The 16,815-nt window shown below is 42.5% G+C and overlaps 1 protein-coding gene across 5 annotated transcripts in view; it reads right to left on the bottom strand.

Moving 5' to 3' along the window:
* LOC133082239 (patatin-like phospholipase domain-containing protein 4) overlaps positions 1 to 16,815 on the bottom strand; it is a 72,953-nt gene that overhangs the window by 33,327 nt on the left and 22,811 nt on the right. For 4 of the 5 annotated variants that reach the window (XM_061178755.1, XM_061178753.1, XM_061178751.1 and 1 more), the window contains 3 exons: positions 15,862 to 15,927; positions 5,459 to 5,611; positions 4,550 to 4,729 (listed from right to left, as the gene is read on the bottom strand). In XM_061178755.1, the coding sequence (XP_061034738.1) occupies positions 4,589 to 4,729; positions 5,459 to 5,611; positions 15,862 to 15,927 (360 nt within the window). In that variant the 3' untranslated portion in view covers positions 4,550 to 4,588. Of the gene's footprint in view, positions 1 to 4,549; positions 4,730 to 5,458; positions 5,612 to 15,861; positions 15,928 to 16,815 lie in introns of those variants that run through there. The other variant, XM_061178754.1, reaches the window with a different exon arrangement.

Here is a 16,815-nt window from a genome sequence, read left to right on the forward strand (position 1 = left end):
TCGGAGACAAATGGTGAGTCTCTGTCTCTGTAACTGACAACCTAATTGAAATCCTTTTGTGTTTACCAACCTTTTAATGCTTTAGGAAGACAGATATCCTACCATAAAACAGTGCTTCCCTTCACAGGGATTTTTAAACACAAGACATTAAGAGAAAGATAATTTGCAAGGCTTCATCTACTTTTTCCCTAGCTGTTGAGGAGGAATTGATGCATTTTAACTATATCAACTATACTTGGGTAGCAAGTAGCAGACAGTGGCTCTGGCTATCTTAAAGTCAGAGAGAGGGAATTCCCTGGTGGTCCAGTGATGAGGATTCCGCCCTTACACTTTCACTGGATCGATCCCTGGTCAGGGAACTGAGTTCCCACAAGCCAGGTGGTTGCAGCCAAATAAGTACAGTCACAGAGAGAGTGCACTCAAAGGACATGACCAGGCGGCTCCCACAGTCAGCAGTGGTGGAGGCCCGGGGTTCTGAACAGTGCCAAGGCTTGACTGTCTTGCATCAGGTTGGCTGTCCCAGAGCACTGCTCCTGCCCTGTGCTTCAGGATACCCGCCTGTGGCTGTGTCACTGCTCCTCAGCTAAGTCTCACTCCGCTCACTCATTCTCCATCACGCACTCTCTCTGCTTCCACCCACACCTCTGGTGATCAGAGCCCGTCCTCCAGCGCAATGACCCAAATGTTCAGTCCTGACTGATCTGTACTCTCGCTTCTGCCATAGACAGTCGCCGTAGTTTTCCACTAACTAGTCCACTAGTGATGGTAGTAGAGGGGATACCCAAGGGAATTACCTGGGTTTCATGGACATTCCTCCCTCCCCTCATGGTACAGCAGCAAATCTATCTCCCTTTGAGCTACAGATGGCATGTCTATGTCCCCGGACAAAAAAACCATAGGTTGAAATCCTAACCCCTAAGATGATGGTAACAGGAAGTGGGGCCTTTGGGAGATGGTTAGATCATAAGGGTGGAGCCCTTATGAATGGGATTAGTGTCCTTAAGAAAGGACCTGGAAAGCCCCTTCCACCATGTGAAGACACTGAATCGGCCAGTGCCTTGATCCTGGACTTCCTAGTCTTTAGAACAGGGAGCAATGTCTGTGGTTTTCTGTTACAGCAGCCTGAATGGACGAAGATGCCTTGCTAGGGGTGACGACATCCTCCGTCTACTACCATTGCTTGTGTGCATCCCGTGCAAGGAGCCATCAGAAGTGGCAGCGAAATGCATCCCTTCCCTCGTCTGTGCTTCCAACAAACTACCTTTACCTTATTTCAAGATCAAGTTGGATATGCTATTATGAGTTGTGCAAGACTGCATATTCAGAGATGCTTTCTATATATAACAAGGAAAAGATTGAATCCTATTCTTGCCCCTCTTGAAGTCCGTCAAGAGAAAGGGATATTAAAAAAAAAAAAAAAGAGAGAGCAGGAGAATTATCCCGAGGGGACACATGTGAGGATACATAACTATACGTATTAGCATTTAGTCAGCAAAGCTTTGAGTTGTGTCAATAGGGGCAAAATTAAGTGCAGAGCTGAGCAATTACGTGAAGTCAGCCCACCTAAACTGTCAATCTGTGAACAATGATGATAACTACTTTTAACAGTACTATAATATAAAGTTATAATGAAATAATAATACTGTTACTCTTATATAATAGCAATTATTATCATTACTGAAGTTTATCCACTTTTCCTCATCTGCAGTAATTGCTTTTCCTCCTGCTTCAAGTTATGTGGATAATTACTTCAAATTTCAGTTTTATTTTGCTATAGTGTAGACATAACTCAGGCCAGAAAAACCTCAAAACCTGAATTTCCCTAATGATTGGTTCCTCAACTGTAAAAGTAATGCCCTAGATTCAGAAACATTTCTATGACTTTTATATATATATATATATATATATATATATAAATTATATATATATAATAAAATATAAATATATATATATATATATATATATAAAAGTAATCATATGTATGTGTTTTAGTCATCAGGAAAAAAAGCAGCATAAATGAAATGTGTCCATGTTAACTGCCCATGTCTGTTTAGAATCATAATTCAATGCTCAGAGCCTCACGGCTCTTTCTTTGCAAGCTTCTCGTATGCACACACAATGCCCCATATTGGGAAACCAGAATGTAAGAGAGTTTTGTGGGTTTTTTTAAAATATACTGCTTGGTCCTTTCGCACATTATTTAACTTCAAAACCAAATCTATTTTCTCTAATTGTCAGTGGAAGCAGTGGGTTACCATAGTTACAAAGTAAAGAGTGTTACTGAAAAGAAGAAAAGACTAGTGAAATTTTAAATGACAGATTCAAAGACATTAGGAAATTACCCCAACAGGGAAATGGGCACTTATTCAAGCTGCCAGTCACAGTAATTACCGAGCAAACCTATCCGGATCTGGGTCAGAAAGTCTCTTCAGACGTTGCATACACCAGGGCTGCAGCGCTTTGAAGGGCTGGTCCCAATGACATGGGCACCCTGTCGTTAGCGCCCGTTTCTGTTGCTGTAGCTGCAGGAGGACGCACTGTAACCTCCACGCAGCATGGGCTGTGACGGGCCTCAGGTGAGGAGCTGGCCGAGCACACCTGGACGACACTGATGCTACAGGTGAGGTGCTGTATCACGGTGCCACGTCTCCCAGGTGTGAGAAAGTTGCTGCCCTGCACACCCATCTTTCGACCATCTTACAGGGTTTTTCAAGGCAAGTACCATCCACTCACATGGTCAAAGATATATGTCGAAGGTACGATATAGTTTTTAAAAGTCTAACATATGAAGGTTTGTTTTTGCTCAGGGGAAGGAATCGATAAGTAATTTATTGAAATAGCATACAAATAGATTATTCACATAAAATAACAGGTAAGGGGAAAATCTAGTGAATAAACAGATGGAAGAACAGAGAATCCATCCACTTCAAGTCACTTATGAGAACAACATATTAAGATTTAACTACATGTTTGCTAGAGTAGGAAAAACACACGCCCCCAAGAAATGTCACTACTCTCCGAGTCCTGGCATGACTCGTAAGAAAACAAGCAGTAGTTGGTGTTTCTGTGCTAAAAGTTGTGTATTTTGGGCTTCTAAGAACCATAAAATTGACTTAAAGAATGGTTTCAAACGGTAAAAAGAGAAATGCAAAACAATTAAAGACGTGCAGTTAAACTGGTTTGTGTCTCACTGCTTCATAGTAATTAAGAGTTCATGCTTGGGAAAGCGCCATAAAAACAATTTAAGATTTAAGACGGGTGTACATGAGTCAGTGTAAACCTACACACGAGTCCTCAAGTGACGGGACAACTACTCAAAAAATGAAAGGGCTTCCCTGGTGGCACAGTGGTTGAGAATCTGCCTGCTAATGCAGGGGACACGGGTTCAAGCCCTGGTCCGGGAAGATCCCACATGCTGCAGAGCAACTGGGCCCGTGAGCCACAACTACTGAGCCTGCGCGTCTGGAGCCTGTGCTCCGCGACAAGAGAGGCCGCGACAGTGAGAGGCCCGTGCACCGCGATGAAGAGTGGCCCCCGCTTGCCACAACTAGAGAAAGCCCTTGCACAGAAACGAAGACCCAACACAGCCATAAATAAATAAATAAATAAGTAAATTTAAAAATGGAAGACCTGGGGTCAGTATAGCATGATTTAAAAATAATGAAGGAATGATGATTCTGGATTGAATTGTTATTTGCTAGGCTACTTGGTTGGCTTGGCTCTTCGTGTCTAGTAGTATTTTATCCATTTAAGTTCTTAGCGGACCTATGTCCGGTACACAGAGTAATGGCTGAACACTTGGTGAAGTATGGCCTTGAAGGAATCGGGAGAGAAAGACAGAGAAACCAGGACAGAGAAAGAGCTGGGGAGATGATAAGGACAGAGAATATTAACAACAGGGAGGCGTCAGAAGAGCCTGACTATCACATTAGCTGGCGAGCAGGTTTACGGAGGACGAGGACTAAGGAAGACGTACCTAACTGCAAACTCTGGGCTTCTGGTTACTCTCTGCTATTCACCTTTCTACCTCCACACCAGGAACAACTGTACACACCTAGGAAAAGCAAGCCTTCGTTGCTCCACCCCTTCTTAAAGGCCTTTCACGATGCTGACTATTTCTCACATCCTTCCTGGCCCACCTGAGAGGGAGTGGGGTGCAGCCTGAGAACATGCTTCCTTCCGTTCTGGAACTACAGGACACTGGTATCTCCTGGAAACACCCGTGCTTCACGTCTAAAGGGTGCTGCCACATTATCCCTGCAGAGAATGTGTACAGCACGACCCTCATTTTCAACATTCCATGGTTTCCCCAGAGAACCCCCTACATTTCCAACGGGCTTTCAAAGGATGTGATGGTTCTCTAAAAACGATTCCTTATCACCTGAGTGTAACCACCTTAATGACGTTGCCAAATTCAACCAAAATGCCTCATTTCCTTGCACCAAGTAATGATTTAAATATTAAAAATTACAAATATTACAAAAACTAATAACAAAACAGATAGAGAGTTATGATAGGCTTTTAAAAAAGGATTTAATTAGAAACCTCCATCAAGAATGGTCTGAAATGTGTTTTGCATTGTAAAGTTTTAAGCGTTGTATTCAAACCAACTTTCTTTAAGTAAAAACTTGATGGTGTCATCAAAGCCACGATGATATAGTGATTCCATTATCGTCTTGCTTGGTGGGAAAAGGGCTTGGTGAAGCCTCACGGAGTTTGCCATGGACAGCTAGGACAGAAAGACAAATGGGAGCTGGAGGATATTACAGTACAGGTAAAGGGACATCATCTCTGTAACCTGAGCTTTCTTATCATAGATACTATTAGCAATTAAAAAAAAATCAGGAGGAAGAAAATTAAATTTAAAAATTCACCCCCACCCATACACTGCATGAGGGTTTTTCAGCCTGGGTACCACCGACGTTTTGGGCCAGATGCTTCTCTGTGGTGGGATCTGTCCTGGGCACTGTAGGATGCTAAGCGGCACCCCTGGGCTCTACCCACTAGATTCTAGCACACATCCCAGATGTGATGGCCAAAACTGTCTCCAGACGCTGCCCGTGTCTCCTGCGTATAATGTCACCTCCTGTTGAGAACTATTCGACTAGATTAAGGGAATCCACATTTTTATCTAAGTTATTCTGTTAGGTCCTAAGTTTTTCTCTGATGTTTTTACCTACTTAATTCCTGCCATCTTTTAAAACAACTCAATGATCTAATTTAAAAGTGCACTGAAATCCTGCCCAGTATATTGACCTGAAAAATAAGTGAAGAAACGGAAAATGTTTCACAAATAGACTGTTGATAGTAACAGTCATGTCCATATGCATGACACATGTAGATTATTTAAAATATTTATGCAATTTGTACATAAAACTGAGTTGCCAAAGTTTTGGAAGCATGTGGAAAGTTTTCGGAGATGAGGAGTCTTCACTTATCAGTGAACATCATTACTCACCAGTATGTCCTGCTTGGTGATGGTCACATAGAAATCCAGCTGCCCTTTGCCCTGCGGGGAGATGTCCATTCGCCCGCTGAATGGTGAGATGGTCACTGTCCGGCCTACGGGCAGGAGGGGCAGGCTGTTGGTAAAGCCTCCGTCTACCCACTTCTGTGGAAAGCACACCCCTCATCAGCACCTGTCGACAACATCCCTCCCATGTGAAGAAAATGAGCATGCATTTCCCCATCAGGACTCCTTCCCTCTAACAATGCATGCCTTGGGAACGCCCTTAACTCACGATTTATGAGGACCCGTCAGATTAGATTTGTTTTGGAAGCAAAGCAAATCTTTGTATGCATATCATTAACCCATATAATAAGAACCCTGAACGGAATCAGGAAGTCTCTCCAATTGTTTAAAAGCTTTAAGAAGATCATTTCACGTAAGAAGTACCTAAATTTCTACTGACGACGGTGCTTGCATAAGAAGCCATGTGTAATTAGGCTGCGATTCATTGTCTCGTCAGAATGCAAAGCCAAGTTTACTCTGACACGGAGCAAACCGTCCCCGAGACAGGAGGTTGTGCTGCGTGGCCTGTGGGATCTGAGTTCCCCGACTAGGGATGGAACCTGTGGCCCCCTGCAGTGGAAGCGCAGAGTCTTAACCACTGGACTGCCAGGGAAGTCCCAGGAGGCTCTACTTTTATCCTAAGAACTGGAAATCGGCATTTTCTGTAGCAAACTTAAAAATAAATAGAACCGCCAGAAACCCTTCCATTTCCAAAGCAGTTCCTGAGTATGTAAGGTCTTCAAGCCTTGAAGAATGGGGGAGGAGGGGTGCTGTGTTAAACAGCAACAGTACTCAGAAGAGATTCTGTACTTTCAGATGCAAGCCCGAAGGAAAGGCATGGACAGAGCAGGTCAGAGAAGCTTCTAGAGGCTTGTGCAGAATTGTACACTGGGAAAGGACTGAAGAAACACAAAGATAATACTCCTTACACTGTTTCAAGGCAAAAGAGTCTCCATCTGTCCTTGAGCCCACATGTTAACAGTATCAGCTCTAACAATAAATAAATAAGCAAACATGCAACACTGAAGTTCAAATGCTCCCAGCTGTATCTGAATTGGAAATACCCTGCAGGTGATGTGAGAAAAAAAAGGGGTGGGCTGGAAATTGTGGAGAATGCCGCACAGAAGAATCTTCTGTGGAGAAAGCAAGAAGGTGAGGCAAGGAGCAAGAAACCAGTTAGAATAAAGCATCCTGGGACTTCCCTGGTGGCGCAGTGGTTAAGAATCCACCTGCCAATGCAGGGGACATGGGTTTGATCCCTAGTCCAGGAAGATCCCACATGCCGTGGAGCAACTAAGCCCGTGCGCCACAACTACTGAGCCCATGTGCCACAACTACTGAAGCCCATGTGCTGCAACTACTGAAGCCCGTGAGCCACAACTACTGAGCCCACGCACCACAACGAAGAGTAGCCACCACAATGAGAAGCCCGCGCACCACAACGAAGAGTAGCCCCTGCTCCCCGGAACTAGAGAAAGCCCACAACCAGCAACGAAGATCCAACACAGCCAAAAATTTAAAAAATAAAAAAATAAAATAAAGCATCGTTAACTCATTTAAAACTGTTCATTCCTCTTTTCTAACATGTCTTTTTTTAAATGTCTTTCTTGTTTTCATTTCTAGAGCTGATTACTAAATGATCAGTACTGCATTGTTTACAAAGGCCTCAGCCAGCCACCAACTCCCCCCACAAGGAATAAAAGTAAGTAAATAAAAGGTGAAAATGTGTTGAAAATTTCTGTTGAGGGAACTGCATTTTGGTGGAGGAGAAAACATAAATAGATTAAAATGAACCTGACCTAGATAATTCGCTTATTGTCATTATTTTTAAAAGAACAAAACACATATAATTATGTTTATTATAGAGCACACATATGTGTTTGTGTATAATATGTGTATGTGGAAATATGCATACATATATACACACGCACATGACCATACAAACACAGTCTAAAAAGGGGAGGTTTGTAGTGAGAAGGCCCCCAGATATCTGGTTCTGTGCCTTACTGTCCTGGAACTTTTTTTTTCTTCCCTGATTGCTCTGGGTGTAGATACCAATTTCTGGAATAGGATAATACCTAGAGAGAAAACAAAAAGACACCTTCCAAAATTACCTTTCTTATCCTCTGTAGACTATCTCACCAATGATGTAAAAATTCATATAGGTTTCATCAAGGGAAATTAAAAATATGTACCTAGGGTCATATAACTTAACTGAGAGCTCACCTGATTTATTCAACTTAAGGAAAAGAAGGGCAGTCTGGCTCATTAAATTGCAAAGTGTTCTAATCTACCATAGGGCTAATGACTGAGGTTTCAGGGAACTGAAAATCTTTTTTTCCAAGTTTCGTTCGCTCTTGTTAGTTTATTCTGATTGGATAAATGACTAGGGAAAACATATAGCTTATCAAATGACTTGATTCAGTTCTCAGCATTACTGACTCCTCTGTCACCAAAACCCCACGAGCTTAGATGTCCTAAATGCAGTGCATCTTACTGCTGGTTCATGCTCTCCTGAGCTGTATCACTTCCAACAACCACACACACACACACTCGGGCACTCAGATTCTAGCAAAACTTCTGGAAACGACACCAACAGCAGCCAACATTCCTCTGTGTAAATATACTGCGTGTGCTACAGACGGTTTAAAATTCTGCACTTTATGTACTCCTGGCCATGATTCTCTGACTGTTTGCAATATATTCCTCCAGGTCAGTCCCCCATTCCCACCTCATGGACAGCACTCCATAAGCTGGGAACTACTGCCATGAGTCCTAGGATTCCAAAATTTTCCTCATGGGTCTTCCCAGGGTGGTTTTGCCCTGTGTTGGTTAGTTTCAGTGCCTAGCACCATCATCCTCAAAGGAAAGGGAAGGCCCAATATGTTAATAAAAAAGAAAAAAAAAAATTCCCGGGCAAAATGTGTTTCAAAGATCAAACTTGCTTCTGTCCCCACAGTTGCTGTCACTTGTCCTAATACCCTTTATTCCCATCTCTGACCATATTCTAAACGTGCTCCACTGCCTAAGCCCACTGCCTAAGCCCAGAGAGTTGTGAAGACACAACTGCTCAGTAGAGAAGAAAATCTTGTGCCCCGTGGTGGGGAAGGGGGTCTAGTGTGACTGTCCTCTGAGGGTGACAGCACTGGAAACCGGAGCTAATGCAGTTATTCTAAAGGGTAACGGCACCTGTCACACCCAAGCCCGGCAGGGTATTCATCTGTCAGTAAGCGTCAACCTCTGCCTTACACATGACATGTTATGGGTACATGCGAGGCTCACGAATTCCAGCGACTCTTGTTATATAATTAAAGAGGAAACTTTAAAACCCGAGGTGGTCACTTCAGCCGAAAGGGCTTATTTCTTCATTAGCAAGTCCTTCCACAACACCCAGTGTGTGGCTGGATGTGCATTCCACGCTGCGATGTGCTCACGATAGAACCGCGATGCAGGGCTGAATTTGCTTTAAGTGTATTTTGCTCAGAAACCAAGTCAACAAAAAATACTTTTGTCAGAAAGACAAATACCATATGATATCACTTACATGTGGAACCTAAAATGTGACACAAATGAACTTATCTACAAAACAGAAACAGACTCACAGACATAGAGAACAGACTTGTGTTTGCCAGGGGGAAGGGGGGTGGGGGAGGGAGGAATTGGGAGTTCGGGGTTAGCAGATGCAAACTATTATATAGAGAATGGATAAACAACAAGGCCCTACTGCAGAGCACAGGGCACTATAGTCAACATCCTGTGATAAAGAGTAATGGAAAACAATATGAAAAAGAATGTATATATGTGTATAACTGAGTCACTGTGCTGTGCAGCAGAAATTAAACACAACACTGTAAATCAACTATACTTCAATAAAATAAATTTTTAAAGTACTTTTTTTGGAAGACTGAATGAGACATTTATATCTATAATTATTATAAATACCATGGCACAGGGCCTAATGGTTTATTAAACAGCCTCTCATGTATCATTTAATTTGATCTTTACTATGACCCTATTGGGTAGGAGGGTCATGCTAGTAGTATGTTCAGTTTCCTCATTTTACAGAAAAGGAGATTGATGCTGGCAGGGTTACTTGTTCTAGGTCAGGGGTTGGGCAACCACCTGCTTCGGGAAATGAAATTTTATTGGCACCCAGCCATGACATTTCCCACTTCACAGAGCTTTCCCACAAAACAGCAAAGTTGAGGGGTTGTGCTGATACAGACAGTATGTCCCACAATGCAGAGAGTAGTTAGCATCTGATACTTTCAGAAAATATTTGCTTGAAGTCAGTCAGAAAAAGAAAGATAAATACCATATGATACCGTTTATATGTGGAATCTAAAATCTGACACAAATGAACTTATCTACGAAACAGAAACAGACCCCCAGACACAGAGAACAGACTTGTGGTTGCCAAGGGGGAGCGGGGGAGGGAGAGGGATGGGCTGGGAGTTCGGGGTTAGCAGATGCAAACTATTATGTATAGGATGGATGAACAACAAGGTCCTACTGTACAGCACAGGGAACTATATCCAACCTCCTGGGATAAAACAGAGTGGAAAAGAATATGAAAAAAGAATGTCTCTGTGTATAACTGAGTCACTTTGCTGTACAGAAGAGATTGGCACAAGACTGTAAATCAACTTTGCTTCAATTGAAAAAAAAAAAGAAAATATTTGCCAGCCCTGCTGGAAAGCACACTGGCAAAAGGGGTGGAGCTGGTCCATTCACTCCACACTCACTGTTCTTCCTCACACACTGTAAGATACAGTGGAGGCGGGGAACACCAGAACTGTTTCTGCAGGGCTGGGGGGAAGCGGACCAGGGGAAGTGAAGGAGGTTTGAAAAAAAAAATTTTAGTTACAGACATACCTTGTTTGCTGTCATGATACAGAGAACAAACAGTCACGCCTACAGAAGGTTCTTGGGCATGACTCAAAACAGAGTGGGGAGAGGAGGGAAAGGGAGGAGTGGGGAGAGGGGAGAGGGAGGAAGGGGGAGGGGAGAAGGGGGAGAGGGAGGAAGGGGGAGTAGGGAGAGGGAGGAAGGGGGAGGGGTGAGAGGGTGGAAGCACGGAGGGGTGAGAGGGAGGAAGGGGGAGGGGGAGAGGGACAAAGGGGGAGGGGGAGAGGAGGAAGGGGGAGGGGAGAGGGAGGAAGGGGGAGAAGGGAGAGGGAGGGAGGGAGGAAGGGGAGGAGGAGAGGGAGAAAGTGGGGGGGTGAGGGTGAGAGGGAGGAAGGAGGGAGGGGTGAGGGGGAGAGGGTGGGGGGGAGAGGGAGAAAGGGGGAGGGGTAGAAGGGAGAGGGAGCGTGTTTATGTCAAATAGATACCCACCCCCCAGGACACAGGTCAGAATCTACCATTTGGGATGAAGAAACACAGGAGGGGACAAGAGACATAGGAGATTTTTTAATGAAAGGGTGACAGGTTAAAATAAATAAAATTTTAAAAATTAAGAACTGGTTGAGAAAACCTGCAGTACTGACTTGTACTAAATAATGATTTTTGGTAAATTTCTGCCTTAATTTTTGGATTTCTGAAGGTTGCTCAAAAATGGTGATTCTATATACCCAACTTTCAGGAAACTCTAGCAGTTGAAATTCTACAAGTGCTATTTATTAATAGAAGATGTTCCCTGGAAAACTAACCTATTTTTTCAAAAATCAAATAGACATGCAGAATTTAAAAAGCCGATGAAAAATAAGAGCTTCTATTTCAGCATAGCTGTAAATTGATAACCAGAGTTCCATCAAGCCAAATCTAGCTGGTCGCCCAGCCAGCCACCACCGTTTGCTATGACAGTGATTGAGCTATGTATCCTCGTGACATGTCTAAATCATGAAGAAATAGAAGCCAAAGGACTGTAGTAATAATTGTATATAAATACATAGTAACAGAGTATTCTACAGTTCTCTTTCCCACAGATATGCCAATAATGAAAAGATTAATAATTCATAACCCATGCAAAAGGCTCAATGACTAGAATACAATGATAAATATTCTCTATACAATACACTGTTAAAATGTTACTTGAAATCTAACTCAGAGCAAAAAACAAACCTATAGCTCTTCTTGTGATCTGCATGTATCAGTTCCAGAGATTAAAATATCAAAATAACAACAAAATAGTCACTTGCCAACACTAATGCTATGTCTTAAAATGAAACAAAAAAACAAACAAACAAAAAACTGATCAGGGATCTCCCGGGTGGTCCAGTGGGTAAGACTCCGAGCTCCCAATGCAGGGTGCCCGGGTTTGATCCCTGGTCAGGGAACTAGATCCCACATGCCACAACTAAGAGTTAGCATGCTGCAACTAAAAAGATCCCGCGTGCTGCAACTAAGACCCGGCAAAGCCTAAATAAATAAATAAATAAATATTAAAAAACAAAAACAAAAACTGATCAGTTAAGAGCTCCTCTTGAAAATCCTTATTCTTGTTCCACACTGATGACCAGAACCTGTGAAAACGTGGTCTGAAAGTAGGCACATTCCCACAGCTTATTCAATCACTGGAAAGAGGCCACGTACATTGAAGGAACATCCACTGGTAAAAATGATAAGACTGAACTTCAATGTATTTCCATTTATTCATTTATTCAATTGTTAATGAATATCTAGTATAAGTAGTGTGCTAAAAACAGTCTCCTAAGATAAAGCCAGAGAAAGCTACAAAAACTTTTTAAAAAATTAGGAAAACCAGTGACTTCCGTGGTGGTGCAGGGGTTAAGAATCTGCCTGCCAGTGCAGGGGACACGGGTTCGAGCCCTGGTCCGGGAAGATCCCACATGCCGTGGAGCAACAAAGCCCGTGCGGCACAACTACTGAGCCAGCGCACCACAACTACTGAAGCCCGCGTGCCTAGAGCCCGTGCTCTGTAACAAGAGAAGCCACTGCAATAAGAAGCCCACACACCACAGCGAAGAGTAGCCCCCGCTCACCGCAACTAGAGAAAGCCCGCACACAGCAACGAAGACCCAACACAGCCAAAAATAAATAAATAAAATTTAAAAATTAATTAATTAATTAATTTTAAAAATTCAAAAAATAAAAAATTAGGAAAACCAAGCCATTTTCCAAGATGTACCACTTCAAACAACTGGTAGACAGTTTAGGAAGGAATCATGCTGTTATTTACTGTGGCTTAAGTCAATTTTAAGTCTTTTGAAAGTATGAAACTTCTACGTGATTAATAAAAGATTTTTTTCAATAAAAATATCAGGTCCACAAATAAGTATTAGTAAAACCCAGTATGTTCCATAGCTAAGTGACACCGGACGTGGAGATGAGTGGTCAGCGGGTTGAACAGGAGCTGCACGCAGAAGCAGCTCAGGACACCTGTGGCTCCGCCTCAGACCCAAGTGATGCTGAGCTCTCTCTGCCCCCCTGCTGCTGCAACCGCCATCGCTTCAGAAAAACCACCAAGGCCAACCAGCAAATCAAAACCTGACCTCCACAAAAGCATCAAAACCCAGAACAGGAGAAAGCGTGACACAAAGTTTTATGGAATTAGGAAAAGCTCACACCCACAGCAAAACACTGCATTTAAAGCAAAGTTCGCATTTCCCTGAACATGGAGCGATTCTACAGACTAACCTGGTCTAGAAAGCGTATTCAGCTGAGGGAGGGGAGGGGGCTGACAGAGTCCATAGCAAGCACACAAGGGCACTGACAAGTCGCCACTGTGTGGCTGTAGACACGAAGCAAGGTCTCCGAGGAGTACACTGCCAATCACTGTGTGCACGGGGGCCCCCCTTCCTGGGCTTCATTAAACACCCAAGGTAAACCGAACGCTCTCTGGAGACATTAGGTTCTATTCAACAAGTAATTATGACGTGCCAACTGTGCACAGATGTCAGTCATCAGCAAGACCGTGTCCCGCCTCCCAAGGTCCCTTTTTTCTCATACCTCAGGTGCTGTGTTCCCTGTTTAATGGAGGCTGCCCTTTCATGTTCCTATCTAAGTATTCAATCACATGGCAGGAAATTCAACTGAGAACATCTCACCCTTTAACTATTCCTAGGCTTCCGGTCATACACCTGGAGCAGTGCGGATGGGGCGGGATAGAAATAAAATAAGGGAGATGTTTTTTTTTTAAAGGAATGACCATGGCAAAGTAAAGCAAGAGGCACAGCACAGATGCAAACATTAGAGATCATCCTGGGAAAGTTGCCCCCTTACTAAGCTTGGTGACCTCAGTGAAGTGAATGAATGTTTCTACAACTCAATTTCCTCATCTGTAAAATATGGGGGTAATAATCCCTACAGGACATGGGAGTGGACTCTAATGCATCCAATAGAAAGCAATAAAAACAGGAAGTTTTACTTTTCCTGGTAAAAGAAATACAGAAGGTGGACTGGTAAGGTCCCCCTCCTCAAGTCACTCAGGGCCCAGGTCTTTCCATCTCATTATTTGTCTCTATCTAGGGTGTGATCTGTGACCTCAGGATCCATAACAGCTGCCAGAGCTCTGGTCATCACATCTAAGTTCCAGGCAGCAGGAAAGAAAGCAAGGTACACAACCTCCCTTACTGTAAGTCCCACAGTAATTCGGCCTACCTCTCACTGCCAGCACATAAGGGGATGGCCACACCTGGCTGCAAGGGAAGCTGGAGAATATGGCCTTTTAGCTACACAGTAACAGGCCCAGAAAAAAACTGGGTTTCTGTTACTAAGGAAGAAGAGGACAGTATATGTTGGAAGAAACTAGGAGCCATTACCACCCGCACCTCCTTCATAATACAGTTATTACTATTTAAACACGGGAAATGTTCAGCATAGTCTTAGAATATACTAGGCTTCTGGGACTCAGCTCTGTTCTAGCCTGGATTCCATCCCCGCCCCCCGCCCCCCATCTCCTTTCCATCACTTCCTTACTATACCTACATCCTACGTTCTCAGTCACCACCTCTTAATTTATCCATCACAACAGCAATTCTGTTGATTCTTGGATTCTGAATCCCCTTTTCATGATCATATACAATCTCAAGAAACACCTGAGCATTTTGCATATTTTTTTCTACCATTTAGACATTTCTGTCATGATTATATATTATCAAGCAATAGCATGAAGTAAAATCATTACATTTCATATCATAAAATTAAAGTTCATAACCATAATGTAAAGTTGATTTTGATAGCATCTGTATTCGAAATTTATACGTAAAAATAAATGTTGATTTTTTTATGGCTCTAAGAGAAAATGCTACTTAACTTACTTTAAAATCATTATGTAAAGGGGGATACCTCTCAAATTTTCAAATAACAGCAAAGATCATACTCCTTGGCAAGTGAGTATCTGCTAGCTCTGAGACGCAGTATCCAAAATAGGAAAAAAAACCCCCAAAACAACAACAATAAAAAAACACCTGGGTTTCCATGAGCTTATGTTTATTTTATGCTGCTAAAAAATTCAATATATATTATGTTTCTACTTGGTCACAAAGAGGGTTTTAGCCTACGGCATGTAAGCCCATCGCTGCAAATAACACACTGTATGCATATAGGTAATAAACAGAGTCCAAGTTGGACCTGATGGCCCACTCTTAGGCTCTCCATCTACATGGCCTCATGCAGTTACTCAGCCTCATCCCCCTCATCTGCCCGTTTGAGACAACCATCCCAGGGCAGACTGCTTTGGGCCAAGAATCCTATGAGAAGCACAGAAAAGGGCGGGAATGACCAGGAAAACTCAGAGAAAGAAAATCACAAGGCCTGACAAGGTCAGAACACAGACGGATCCCCAATCACATTAGCTAAGAGATTTGCAAAAGTCAATTCCTTGGTTGTAAGATCATGCATTCACTGAGCACAGGCCCTTTGCTGGGCCTTCAAAGTGAAAGAATGAATGACAGTTATTAAACACTTTTCCTGTACACATTTATGAATGAATACATACATATCATGTATATATAAAACAAATGGCATTAATCATCCATGAATATGTGCCTGATCTTGAGTAGGTGTTAAAGAGACAGTGTATTTGATGACAAAGTACGTGTCTCTGGTGTGGGTTAAATAGATACAGTATTTGGTTCTGAGATGCATATCTCCGGTTTATGTATTACATAGCTACTGTGTTTCATCACACAACTTTTAACTCTGGTGTGTGTTGAATAGATACTGTGTCAGGTTATCGGTGTGTGTGTAGGTGTGCAGGCGATAGGGCACCACAGCACCTGCACTTGATTTTTTTTTGTTTTTTCTGCTAAACAGAAACAAAACTATGGGGAAACAAGGCATACAAATGGAGTTGGAGCCACCAGAATAATAATAAAATTGGATCTTTCAAAGGAAACGTATGAACACGGGATTTACTGATCATTTGTCAGTCGTAAGCATCTTACCTGCCCTTTGTATTCCACGGGCTTTAGTCCTGCGTAAACGGGCACGAAGCTGCTGGCTAACAGGACCTAGACGGATAAAGAAACAGCTTGTGAAAGGACGCATTAACATTCCTACGATATAGTTCGTGTCACCTACTATGAAATTAAAATTGTTTACACGTACAAAAATTTACTATAAAAATGAAATAAGTTCCATGTATTTCAAGTGCACAGTGGGACACACTTAAATAGAAGATAACATTTACTGATATCGGAAAAGACCTTAAAGAGATATGCACAATACATTGTTCTCCAACTCCATCCACTTCACCTGAGTAATACTGGCACTTTAATTGTAGACAGCCAAGTCATTACAAAATTAAAGTCCAGGTAAGTCTAAATTCCTGGGTGTGTACAGGTTGCAAGTAAGTTATTTACGATGTTCTATCCTACACTGTAAGAATTATTTGAAAGTTTCACTTTATCTTCCAGAGAAACAAACCCCTCTGGTTATTACAGCTCAGGGGATGTTTTCATTTATGTCACCAGAATGTAGCACATTTCATGGGCTAGTTACATGGCCTGGATATGTAATGAGACACTGGCAGGGAGGGGCGCCAATTATACTTTATCTTCCATTTAAAAAGTCGAAAAAGATTGCCATTTAAATATTACCATTTCTTCCCACAGAAGAAGCTGAGCTCTGGGAGCTTTTCTGACATGTACAAGTTTATTCTGCAATGCAGTTTTCAAATCGCTAGTGTTCTATTTGGAAAGATACAGTATTAGATATGGAATACTTAAGCTCCAATCCTTCAATTGATAATTGAAGACTCCATGGCTGTTTGTTGTCAAAGAGTCCACGAGATTTTTTTTCCAAGTAGATATTATTCAGAACTGGATTATGGTCCCCAAAATGATTTGTACATCATCCACTTAGAATTCTTTAGAAATCAGAGGGCATTTACCCCAAAG

The sequence above is a fragment of the Eubalaena glacialis genome, chromosome X, assembly GCF_028564815.1.
Source record: "Eubalaena glacialis isolate mEubGla1 chromosome X, mEubGla1.1.hap2.+ XY, whole genome shotgun sequence".
NCBI lineage: Eukaryota > Metazoa > Chordata > Mammalia > Artiodactyla > Balaenidae > Eubalaena > Eubalaena glacialis.